At 51.2% G+C, this 13,081-nt stretch overlaps 1 protein-coding gene across 2 annotated transcripts; it reads right to left on the bottom strand.

Moving 5' to 3' along the window:
- Positions 1 to 10,257: 10,257 nt before the first annotated feature.
- On the bottom strand, positions 10,258 to 11,949 carry RPP25L (ribonuclease P/MRP subunit p25 like). 2 transcript variants are annotated; one of them, XM_047755277.1, is made up of 2 exons: positions 11,867 to 11,949; positions 10,258 to 11,093 (listed from the first exon to the last, which is right to left on the bottom strand). In XM_047755277.1, the coding sequence occupies exon 2, from the start codon at positions 11,057 to 11,059 to the stop codon at positions 10,568 to 10,570; it is 492 nt and encodes a 163-aa protein (XP_047611233.1). In that variant the 5' UTR covers positions 11,060 to 11,093; positions 11,867 to 11,949; the 3' UTR covers positions 10,258 to 10,567. The 2 variants fall into 2 exon arrangements, with proteins under 2 accessions (XP_047611233.1, XP_047611234.1); XM_047755278.1 differs by having other exon boundaries at positions 11,845 to 11,923.
- Between the last annotated feature and the right edge of the window lie 1,132 nt (positions 11,950 to 13,081).

Below are 13,081 nucleotides of genomic sequence, written 5' to 3'. Positions count from 1 at the left end.
CCGAGCCATGACAGGAACTCCTCCAGGGAGGTTTTTAATTCAAACATGGAATTCCTGGCAGTCAGATCACGCCTGGGCCTGAACATGGGTGAATCACAGTTAGTGGGAAGGATGATTATCTGCGTCCTTTCTGGAGAGGCAAGAGTGCTAGGGGCTCGGCCTGGCAGCCTCTTGGAGGAGGAGAGACTTGCCCTGTCCCGACCGCCCCCACACTGGGGCCTGAGCCAGATCCCCCATATCTAGTGCCTGCCTGGAGGTGAGACCACCTGCCCAGAGCCCGGGACTGAAAGGGAAAGCCTCTACATCGGGTGGCCTTCCTGCCCTCAAAGCACTGCCCTTCCCCACCCCAACCCCAAGTCCTGCTCTGAGCTTCCCACACTTCATCCCAAACTCCATATGGAGGTATTTTTGCATCTCTCTTAACCTTGACCCATGACTTTGGCAGCCACATATGCTTTGTACCCCCAAACTGAGGCCTCCAGGGACAGGAAACTGTAGGGGTTGAAGAATCTGGGTTCTTAATTTGGACCAAAGAGCCCCTTCTTGGGAGGAGAGTGATACAAAAAGTCCAGATGTCATTCCTATGTCCCTGTGGAGGCAGAAAGCATGTGTAAAATAGGTGGTCTAAGAATGTAACCAAGTGATGGGGGGACAAAGGACCCCAAATGGGGAACTGGACAGCAGAGGCCACAGCAGGCAGGAGCACAAAGAGCCATAGGAAGGCTGCTGTTTGACTCTTGCCTCATCAGGGAGTCTCCTCTCGGGACCAGAATTGGTCTCAACTAGCCCTAGACACCCCCAGACCTGGGCCCCAGCCAGGCCCCTCATTGTCAGCCATTGGGCAGAGGGCCAGATGAATGAACTACTAAGACTTGCCTTGCAATTGTCCATTCCCAGCATATCACTGCCTCAAGGTGCCCACCAGGTTCAAGGAGAGGGAGCTGGAACTGCAGATCCAGAGAGGGAGAGACACTAGGCAGGGTCACTCAGCAGGCAGAGGCCGGGAGCGCTGATGTCCTGGCAGTCAGCCTGGGCCTGTCACGGGGATCCTGTGTCAACACTGTGACAGGGGCCAGACCAAAAACAGGATTTTAGGTGGGGAGAGTGCCTAGGAATCCTTGCACATGTGGGCAGCTGGGCCGGGGTGGAACATCCCACCAGGCAGGGACAGATGTGTAGCTTCCTGTCCTCCCCATCAGATGGAGACAAGCATTGGGATAAGAGGTTCAGAAAGAAAGAATCAGACCAAAAGTCAAGAAAGAGAGAACCTGGGAGAGAGACCAAGAAACAGACACAGTCAGAGACAGAGTCAGACACAAAAATAGAGATGCAGAGAATGAAAGATGTGAGTCAGAGACACAGAGACAGGGAGATACGGAAGGAGGGAGAGTTATGGAATTAAAGACCAGAGACAAAGAAAAGGAGACACATGGAGTCAGAGAGAAATAGTGTCTCCAAGTCACAAAGCAACAGCGACATGGAGTCAACATATACAGGCACAGACAGACACTCAGAGACTAGGAGACAGAAAAAAAAAATGAGGAGAGAGAAGCAGAAATGGAGAAGAGAGAAAGATCAAGAGTGGCAGAGAGATGGAGAGCAAGGCAGAGGGAGACAAAGACAGGATGAGGCAGAAAATGAGATCAAAACAGCAGGAATGGGAAAAGCAGGTGACAGAGGAGAGTCTCCTGGTTTCCCCAGGGTGTGGACCCCCCCCTTGGTATTCTTTGGTTTCCATAGCAACAGGGAGGGCAGCACAAAATTTGCATATACATTTACATCCTTTCTGTCTGCATAATTCAACAGGTTTCTGTGCATATTCATGAGACTGTGAATGAAGGTGACTCTCAATTCCTGCTCAAAGCCTGGCTGTGGTGCCCCCTGCTTGCAGAATATGGTCATGGCTCCAGGCCTGGCCTCAAAAGCCCTGACTGTCCCTGCCAGATCCTAACATCTCCCCCCAAACACTCCCCTGTACTTTCCTCTCTCAAGACCTTCCCTCAGGTGATGCCTCCTGCCCTTTTTTTTTTTTTTTGTCTTTTTAGGGTCATGCCCCAGCATATGGAAATTCTCAGGCTAGAGGTTGAATCAGAGCTACAGCCGCAGGCCTACACCACAGCCACAGCAACGTGGGATCTGAGCCATGTATGCTACCTGCACCTCAGGTCACTGCAACACTGGATCCTTAACCCACTGAGTGAGGCCAGGGATCGAACCCACACCCTCATGGTTCCCAGTTGGATTCATTTCCGCTGTGCCACGACAGGAACTTTGATTGCCCCCCCCCCCGCCTTTCAGGGATGCCCCTCCATTGGCATCAGTCCTGCCAAAAGCACACATACATGTGCTTGCACACACACTCACTCACGTGTGTGCACGCAAACCCTGGTGGAGGGGGCATGGCAGTGAGTGACCAGTGCTCACCTTGGCTGTCTGGTGGAGGAGGCCTTTAGTCACACTCCTATCTGGAGTCAAAGAAAGGGGTGTATCTGGAGTTCCTGTTGTGACTCAGTGGAACTAGTGTCCATGAAGATGGGGGTTCAATCCCTGGTCTTGCTCAATGGGTTAAGGATCCTGCAGTGTAGTTCTCAGATGCAGCTTGGATCTGGCATTGCCATGGGGTGCATGAAAGGATCAGACTTAGAGAGACTGGGGTAGAGGCTGAGTTGAAGGCTACAGATTTACCAACAAAGGACCTAAGACATCGTGGCCTCCACATGGATACTGACAGAGACCTGCTTCTAGTCAGAATAACCAGGATAGAGGAGCCCAGGTCCTCAGGAACAGAAGGGCTGAGGTGGCTCAAACAGTAGGGGAGAGGGTGCCTAGGGTAAGGGACTTTTCAGAGTGCCAAGCCTTGAAAGTGCTTGCGGGCTGGGAGGGGCCTCTCCAGGACCTGCTCCAGTCCTAATTTTTTTTTTGGGGGGGGGGTGTCTTTTTTTTTTTTTTTTTGCCATTTCTTGAGCCACTCCCACGGCATATGGAGGTTCCCAGGCTAGGGGTCTAATAGGAGCTGTAGCCACCGGCCTACGCCAGAGCCACAGCAACATGGGATCCGAGCCACGTCTGCGACCCACATCACAGCTCACGCAACGCCGGATCCTTAACCCACTGAGCAAGGCCAGGGATCGAACCCGCAACTTCATGGTTCCTAGTCGGATTCATTAACCACTGCGCCACGACAGGAACTCCTCCGGCCCTAATTTTGTCTTCACCCTTTCCCCCTGGATCCCTAAAGCTGCCTCCTCCCTGCTCCCCCTACCCAGTAGCCCCGGTCCACTTACCACAACAGCAATCTGGGAGTTCCCGTCATGGCTCTGAGGAAACAAATCTGACTAGAACCCATGAGGATGTGGGTTCAATCCCTGGCCTTGCTCAGTGGGTTAAGGATCTGGCATTGCCATGAGCTGTGGTGTAGGTTGCATACGCAGCTCTGATCTTGTGTTGCTGTGGCTGTGGTGTAGGCCAGTGGTTACAGCTCCTATTCGACCCCTGGCCTTGGAACCTCCATATGCTGTGGGTGCGCCCCTAAAAAGACAAAAAAAAAAAAACCCACACAAATAAACAGCAATCTGATAGCCCACATCACTCTCTCCTTAAAGCCTTCAGAGACTCTCCACCACCTTCAGGAAAAAGTCCAAGCTCCTTGGCTGGGCACTTGAGCCTCTGAGCCTCATTCCTCACATTCCCTGCTTTGAACTTCATGCTCCAATGGTCACGTCTGTGTTCTTCTCATCTTAGATCATGCCTACCCTTTACCCACAAGGTTCTTCCCATTTTTCTTCTAGCTCTTCTTCAAGATGGTACACAGATGTTACCTTCTCCTCTCCGAAATTCTGCCTGTCTCTAAAGACTGGACAAAGGCTCTAAACTCCTGAAGTCTGATGAACTTCCCTATTTTCTGTACTTATCACACTAGATATGTGGCTTATAGCCCTCATGGGGCTGGAGCCTCCAAACCCAGGGACTCTATTTGTCACATTATGGGTGATAATTAGCTATTTGTTGCATAACTGAGAGGTCACTGAGCCTACTGAAGGCCAAATTTCAAGCCTCAACTAACCTGTTTGTCTCTACTCTAACAGACCCTGCAAAGGGAATGGATGAGCTATGCCTTTGCAAATGCTTCCATCTTGTGGAAAGACTCAGAAGTGCAGCCAGACATGTCGGGAGTGGAGATGCCCTAGAGAATCAGGCCTGACTCCTGAGCTCCAGGCAATGACAGGGGAGGAGGCAGGCCCTGAGGAGAGTGCCACTGGTGTCCTCTGAATACCCTTGATGAGTTCTAAGTAGACAGAACGGCAGAGCAAAAGCCCAGTGGCAGAAAAATCTCATAGCAAGTGGGAAGAGTGAGGAGTTAGTTGCCAGAGCCCATAGTCCAAGGGGACCAAGCCAAAGATGGATTATGCCGTGGAAGTGACCAATAAAGGGGTCTTTTAAGGCCATCTAATGAATAAATTTGGATCTTGTCTTCTAATCTGGGCACGGGAGACTAAGGGGGCAGAAGAATGACAGATCTGGGTGTAGTCACATACTTGGGGGCTCAGTATTCATTTACTTATTAAATATTTATGGAGTTAGGGTTTACTTACTATGAGTCAAGAATGTTCAAGATCTATAGTTTACATTACTGAACAACAACAACAACAGATTCCTGCCCATTTGGAGCTTACATTCTCATCAGGAGGAGACAGTCAATAAACAAAAACATTCAAGAAGTAAATTATGGAGTTCCCATCATGGCTCAGTGGTTAATGAACCTGACTAGCATCCATGAGGACTGCAGGTTCGATCCCTGGCCTTACTCAGTGGGTCAGGGATCCAGCATTGCTGTGGCTGTGGTGTAAGCCGGCAGCTACAGCTCCGATTTGACCCCCTAGCCTAGGAACCTCTATATGCCACAAATGCAGCCCTAAAAAGACAAACACACAAAAAGAAGTAAATTATGTTTCAAAGAGAAGAAAAAAAAATTTAAAAGAAAAATGGCAGGGGAAAGGAGATCAGAAATGCTTTACTGCCATTTAAAATGGAGTGGTGAGGAGTTCCCGTGGTGGCTCAGCAGTAAGGAAACCAACTAGTATCCACGAGGACAAGGGTTCGATCCCTGGCCTCGCTCAGTGGGTTAAGGATCTGGCATTGCCATGAGCTGTGGTGTAGGTCAGAGATATGGGTCAGATCCCATGTTGCTGTGGCTGTGGTATAGGCCGGCAATTGCAGCTCCAGTTCCAGCTCCAATTTGACCCCTAGCCTGGGAACTTCCATGTGCTGCCAGTGCAGCCCTAAAACAAAACAAAACAAAAAACAAAAAAACAAAACAAAACAAAAAAGAAGTGGTGAGACTAGGCCTCCTTGAGGTGACATCTGAGCAATGATTTAAAGGAGGGAGGGAGACAGCCATGCAGGTATCTGGCAGAACATTCTAAACAAAGGGGGCATGCAGCCAGCGGCCTGGTTTGGAGAGCTCATAGGAGAGGGAAGCAGGGAGGAGAGTAAGGAGACTGCTGCAAGACAGTGATGGACATCGATCGGCAGAGGCTTTGGGAACGGAGAGACCTGGGATGCAAAATCAGCAGGACTTGGTGCCCACTTGCCTATGGGAGATAGAGGATTCCTCCAGGCCCCATCTCAAGGCTGCCCCCTAGGGCAGGTAGTGATAGAATGCTCAGCACACTCTATCCTGAACACTTGCACCACTCAAGTCCCCAGCTTCTTAATTCCCCAACCTCATCTTCAGTGACTTTTCCTCTTGGCCATGTGGCTACCTACTCTCTTGCCCACTACCAAGTCCTAAAACTCCCAAACTCGCTGACTTCTTCATTTCATCCATTGCTTCCTATTACATGTTGAATTTTGTCCCTCCATAAAAATATGTTGAAGTCTTAACCTCTAGTACCTCAAAATGTAACCTTATTCAAAAACAGGATCTTTTCAGAGGTAATCAAGTTAAAATGGGGTCATTAAGAATGGGCCCTGGAGTTCCTGTCGTGGTCAGTGGTTAACGAATCCAACTAGGAACCATGAGGTTGCGGGTTCAATCCCTGGCCTTTGCTCAGTGGGTTAAGGATCCAGCATTGCCGTGAGCTGTGGTGTAGGTCGAAGACGTGGCTCGGATCCCGCGTTGCTGTGGCTCTGGCATAGGCCGGCAGCTACAGTTCCGATTTGACCCCTAGCCTGGGAACCTCCATATGCCGTGGGAGTGGTCCAAGAAAATGGCAAAAAGACAAAAAAAAAAAGGGCCCTAATCCAATATGGCCAGCACCCTTAGAAAAAGGAAAAATCTGGACAAAGAAACAGACATAAAGGGAAGACCATATGAAGCTGGGTAACTAGAATGATGCATCCCAAAGCCAAGAAGGCCAAAGACTGCTGGCAAACCAGAAGCTAGAAGAGTCAAGGAAGGGTTCCCCTGCAGGTTTCAGAGGGGAAATGGCTCTGACACTGTGATTTTGGACTTCCAGTCTCCACGACTGTGAGACAGTATACTTCTGTTGTTCTAAGCCACCCAGTTGGTGGTACCTTGTTAGGGCAGCCCTAGAAACTGGTACTGCTATGATACCCTGCCCTAGCTCACATCTACTCCATCTCACCCCACACTGCCACAGACCTTTTCAGAGGGACCCCCATACCTTTCGATCTTCACTTTACTCTCTACCAGTTTGGATTCCTTGGTCCTTCACCACATGCACTCCCCTGCTAGTCTCCTCACTCTGCTCCTATCATTCCTGCCTGTCTTAAGCTCAGTCTAGAAGAATGCAACAGTGCCCCCTCAAGTCCTCACCTGTCCTTGGGGTGCAGCTGGTGTGCACATGCCCTGACTGATGCTATTACAGGTTCATGGCCACCAGCTTCAGTGGGGGCTTTTAGCCCTGCTGGTCATCCTCCTGTACCTCCCTAGGTATCTTTCTCAATTACAACTTTCACATTCCTTCCCATTGGCCTCCTTGCTCCATTCTCAGCAGCAGAGCTGGACTCCTGCTTCTGAACTCCCTCATGTCTCACCCTGACCTCCTCACCCATCTGCATGCACAGCCATCCTCATCACCTGGCCTCCTGTTACATAAAGTCATCTCTCCTCTACCCTTTGGGAGGCCCCTACCTCCAGGCTCCAAGACCCATTCGCTTTTATCCCCCCTCCAGGAGTCTCACTGAGTTATCCACAATCTCCTGCATCTTAATCCCTTTCCCTCCCTCCACCAGCCTAAACATGCTCACGTCTCTGCATATTCATTTTAAATAAACAGGAAAATTCTCTCTGTATCCCACAATTACCTCTTTCCTCCCATCACAATATGATTTCTTAAAAAAGCTATCTCCACTTTCTTACCTTTTGCGCCCAAACATTAACACTTGTACACCATGGTACATTGAGTTAAGAATCCGACTGTAGTGGGTTGCTGCAGAGGAGTGGCTTTGATCCTGGCAGGGTGCAGTGGGTTAAAGGATCCAGCATAGCTGCGGCTTGGATTCATTCCCTGGATCAAGAACTGCCAAACGCCACCATAAAATAATAATAATAATAATAACAATAACAAAAGAAGCTGTTCTCCAGTGGATTAGGGAGAAAATGTGAAGAAAAGATATCCCCGGTGGGTGCCCAACTGGGAGCCCATCCTAGCACTCTGGATCATTCCCCCAGCACATGTCACCACACTTATTCTACATGATCATCCCACCCTGGCCACAGCAGCTCAGATCCCATATTGCTGTTTCTATGGCATAGGCCAGCAGCTAATTCCACCCCTAGCCTGGGAACTTCCATGTGCTGCAGGTGCAGCCCTAAAAAAGACCAAAAAAAAAAAAAAAAAAGATGCTCAGAGAAAAAGCAAGGGGAGGACGGCAGCCTCTAGGAGTGTGTTAGATGCTTCATGACCTTCTGCAGCTGAGAGTCCTGGCTGGGCAGCTGCTGAGAGGGTTTCCTGTCTATCCTAATAATATCCCTTGAGTCTCCATTACCTGCCCCTCCACTCTGGGCAACTTACCGTGGAAAGCAAAGGATGCAGTGTTCAAAGTTTTGACAACAGCCTGCTGACCCTGTGGTCCCCTCCTCCCTGCTCTAGGCCCACCTTGAGGCCTCCAGTCCCCCATCTCCATCTCTCCCAATATCTGCCTGGACTCAGCCAAGCATCACTTCCACACTCTCAGGTTGCTGTGCCCACCCTGCCACAAGGGTCCATGTTGCATTCCTGGAACTGGACACCCAGGCTACTGGACATAATGAAGATAACCGTAAAATTCAGTGGGAGACCCAATTCACTCAACTCCTCCCTGCCTACCCATAATCCTGCTCTGGTTCCTGCAGCCCCCTGGCTACCACTGCAATGTGCACCTCTCCCCTCCACAGCGGGAACTCTCCCATGGATTTTTTTTACCAAAATCCACAGGTGCTCAAATCCCTTATATAAAATGGCGTAGGGCAGTCAGCTCTGTGTCCATAGGTTCCACACCCACAGATACAGAGGGCTTAGTGTATATAGGCCCAGGTGATATCTAAGAATCATATGTGTATATTTTCCACATTTAATCCTAACAATCTTTTTTTTGGTCTTTTTGCCTTTTCTAGGGCCGCTCGCACGACATATGGAGGTTCCCAGGCTAGGGGTCTAATCAGAGCTGTAGCCACTGGCCTACACCAGAGCCACAGCAATGCAGGATCCGAGCTGAGTCTGTGACCTACACCACAGCTCATGGCAACGCCGGATCCTTAACCCACTGAGCAAGGCCAGGGATGGAACCCGGAACATCATGGTTCCTAGTTGGATTCGTTAACCACTGCATCACAACGGGAACACTTAACAACCTTTTTTCTTTTTTTGTCTTTTTTTATTTGGGCTGCACCTGCGGCACATGGGAAGTTCCCAGGCTACAGGTTGAATCAGAACTATAGACATTGGTCTATGCCACAGCCATAGCTACTCCAGATCTGAGCCACATCTGCAACCTACACCACAGCTCACGGCAACGCTGGATCCTTACCCCACTAAGCGAGGCCAGGGATTGAACCTGCGTCCTCATGGATGCTAGTCAGATTCAAAAAAAAAAGATTGTTAGGATTAAATGTGGAAAATATACACATATGATTCTTAGATATCACCTGAGCCACAACAGGTTCCCTCATAACAATCTTATGAGGTAAGCACTATACCCTGTTTTAGAATACTAAAGCACAGAGCCCAAAGTCACAAAACAGTAACTTGCTAGCAAGTGGCAAAACCAGGATTCAAATCCAGGTAGTCTGGTGCTCAAGTCTACGATCTTAAACACTACACTATAATGCAGGCATACCTGAGAGAGATATTTTGGGTTTAGTTCCAGACCATCTCAATTAAATGAAGATCTCAATAAAGCGAGTCACAAGAACTTTTTGGTTTCCTAGTGCACACAAAAGTTGTTTACACTATACTATAGTCTATTAAGAGTGCAATAGTATTGTTTAAAAAACCAATGTACATACCTTAATTTAAAAATATTTTAGGAGTTCCCATTGTGGTTTGGTGGTAATTAACCTGACTAGTATCCATAAGGATGTGGGTTTGATCCCTGGCCACGCTCAGTGAGTTAAGGATCCAGAGTTGCCGTGAGCTCTGGTGTAGGTCAAAGACAAGGCTTGGATCTCGAATTGCTGTGGCTCTGGTGTAGACCGGCAGCTGCAGCTCTGAATCAACCCCTAGCCTGGGAACCTCAATGTGCTACAGGTGCGGCCCTAAAAAAGAGCAAAGAAATAAAAATAAAAACATTTTATTGCTAGAAAAAGTTGAACCATCACCTCAGCCTTCAATGAGTTATAATAGTAACATTAAAGATCACTTATCATAGATCACTATAACAAACATAACAATGAAAAAGTTTGCAATGTGAGAATTACCAAAATGTGACAGAAACTCAAAGTGAGCAGATGCTGTTGGAAAAATGTCGCCAACAGACTTGCTCAATGCAGGCTTGCTACAAACCCTCACTTTGTGGAAAACACAGTATTTGGGACGTGCAATAGAATGAAGTGTATCAACATGCTACAGATGAGGAAAAATGTCTGTCCTGGTAGAGAGTCTTTAAACCAGCCTCAAACAAGCAGCAGTCAGCCACCCAGTGGTTTAGACACAGACAGGTTACCACTTGAGGCTTTTTAATCAACCCTAGATCCTTCCAGCACCAACCTGAGCCTACCCTTCCTGTCTCCCACCTGTGAGCTCCTGGGGGTCAAGGGCAAGGACTCCTCTTCCCCTAATCCCACCTCCACACAGCAGGCCGAGCAGAGGCTCATCAAATGGGCAGAACTTTTATTTCCTAACCCACTCCTCAGACCTCTGTCAGAAGGTAGATCAGAGTCACTGTAGGTGGAAGGCAGAGTAAGCTCCTCTTAAGCAATCCAGAACTCAGAAGAGACCCCACACCTGTCACTCTTCATCACAGTCCCTTTCCACCAGCCAGAGGGAAGTTGAAGTAGGACAGGGAGGTCCACTTCTGTAACCTCAAGTCTAGATGGGGATGTTGAGCAGTTACAGAGGCTTCTCAAAGAAGGCACAGCCATCCTAGACATTCAGGCCTGGAGAACAGCTTGCTTGGCAGGTCCTCAGAACCGGGTGTCTCGTGCCCGTCTTCGGGGTGGGGGGCCACAGCTGGAGCTGGGCATGGGGCCCAGGCCAGGGGGTGCCCCTGGGGGCTGATAGCCACACTCATTGGGGTCCAAGGGGTCCCGGCTGAGCAGTACCCACACCGCAGGCACATGGCGACGGACCGTGAGGGGATCTAGGCCAGTGTCAGGTGAGGTTGGCACCCAGCTGTCCTCTGTTTGCAGGAAGCGCAGCTTGGTGAGCTGGTGCAGGCCTGGTACCCGCCGTTTGACGATCTCGGCACAGCTGACAGCCTTGCCGGCAGCCCGGCCAGAACCTGAGAAGACCACATGCCGGGCGCTGCCGCCCTCCAACCGCCCCAGCGCCAGTCCCAGCAGGTTGCGGATCTTGCTGCCATCTCGGACTCGCATCTCCAGGGTATCAGGAGGCAGCTGGGGCATTGGGGAAGGTGCTGGTAGCTCCACAGAGCCAGCTTTCCGGTAGTGCTCCATCTCGCCTGCTGCTGGGTCTCAATCTTGCTGCCCGCTGCAGGGAGGTGTCAGAGGAATGCTAGGCAAGGTGCCCCAGGCCATCCCCCAACCTCCCCCCATCCCTGGCTCCCTAGGACATGGCTGTGCTCCTCAACCCAGACTTCCCAGGAACAGGACCACATCCCCTCACTCCCAGAGCAGGGATGCCTGCCTCCCCCTGACAGGGGGCTGTATCCCCTTCCTCCGGACAGAGCCATAACCCTCCCCCGACCCCCGCAGTCCCAGAGACAGGACCAGATTCCCCACTGGCCGAGCCCCCTCATCCCAAGCTGCCCAGCACTGGTAACGAACTTCCGTCATCTGGGGCGCCTTGGGACAGGGCTGGGGCCCTCGGCCCAGGCTGCTTGAGAACAAGACTTTGTGCTCCTTTCCCTGGACTCTCCAAGAAGGGACGAGGACAAGGTTCCCTCACTTCGTGCTCCCGGAGGGCAGGGCCAAGCCTCTACACCCCAAGCTCCCCAAGGCAGAGCCCTCTTCTAAAAGCTCCTCAAAGGCAGAAGTGACCCCCTCCCCAACTCCAGGACTCCCAGGACAGGGCCGAGCATCCCTCGCCCAAAGATCCCCTGGGTCGATTCCCCTAACCCAGGTCACTCAGTAAGTCGGGGATAGCGTGGAGGGCTGCTCGGGCTACTCCTGGCGGCCGGTCCGCGGCCTCCACCGCCCCGGGCTGCTCCCAGTGTCCAGGCGGGCGCAGCGGCCCAGCAGCCGGCCTCCCCTCTCCTGCCCCCGACTCCGGGCGCCCTCACCCCGTTGGGTTCTAGCTCTCACCACAGCAGCCACGCACTCTACCACTTCGCTCCTAGTCCAAAATGGCGCGGAACGGGGGCGCGCCGAAGCCGCGGGGCCGCGCACGCCGGACGGGGCGGGGCCTCAGGAGACAGGACCAGAGGCGACTCTGCCCACAAACTGAGAGCGGCCGCGACGCCAGCTTGTGGGTATGAGCCCAGCCGCGACGCGAGGGCCGGTGGCACGAGGGTATTAGGAGTCGTCTCCCGTCGGAAGGAGGTGAAGGATTTGACCTCTGTTGAACACAGTGCAGTAACAAAGGCAGAGCAGCGGGTTTCACTTCGGACGGGAGCAAGAGGGGGGCTGCTGCTGCGGGGACAAGAACTTTGGTCACAGAATTCTGAGTCTAGACCTCATCTTGTGGACACTGGCGTATCACGGGGAGGTTTCATCAGGCGCAGGTCAAACCAGATCTTTTTGGCACAGCTCACTCTGGCCGCAGCGCAGAAGGGAGCGAGGACCCGCCGCATCCGCTGGTGACTCCCGGGGGCGTATGATAGGGCTCAAATATTTGTTAAATTATTTGTTGAAAGAATGAACTAGAGAAATGGCAGAGTAATGGGGAGAAGTAGATTCATTTGGAAGATAACAGGAAGTAGGTTTGGCGACTGTTCCGACGGAGAAAGAGGGAAGAGTCTAGGATGACTCCCAGTATCAGACGAGCTCAATTCGAAATGTCAATGAGACCGCGCGGGTGGGGTGGAGGGCCGGCGGCGGATGAAAGGGGCCTGGAGGTACAGCAGTCCCTGAGACCACAAGGGGGCAGCAAACACTTGGTGGAGTGAAGTGCCACTGTTTCTCGGCTCCAACCTGCCCCTTCTCCTTTCCAACCCGCACCCAACTAAAATCCCCGTCTCCAAACCTCTTTTAGGCTCCCCTTCTCGGTTAATAGCACCAAGTAGGCTCCCCAGAAAAAAACTTAAAAGCTCCCCTCTGCCTTTGCACATGCTGCAACCTCGGCTCTCAAAGACCCTGTGTATCACTCTCCAGGGATGTCCCCCACTTTCCTTTTTCTTCTGTGCCACAAAGAACCCTGGTGCCACCTGGTCCCCTTCCCTTTTCCTTGACTGTCTCCCTAGCTAGCCTGTAAAGGGTAGGGATCAGGTGGACCCTATCTGTGTCCTCCCCACCTGGTTGGCATCTGACCTTTTTAAATTTTTTTTTTTTTTTTTTTTTTTGCTTTTTAGGGCTACGCGT

This window comes from Phacochoerus africanus, chromosome 12, assembly GCF_016906955.1.
Source record: "Phacochoerus africanus isolate WHEZ1 chromosome 12, ROS_Pafr_v1, whole genome shotgun sequence".
NCBI lineage: Eukaryota > Metazoa > Chordata > Mammalia > Artiodactyla > Suidae > Phacochoerus > Phacochoerus africanus.
Note: the sequence above shows the minus strand (reverse complement) of the source record. Positions and strands in the feature narration are given on the sequence as shown.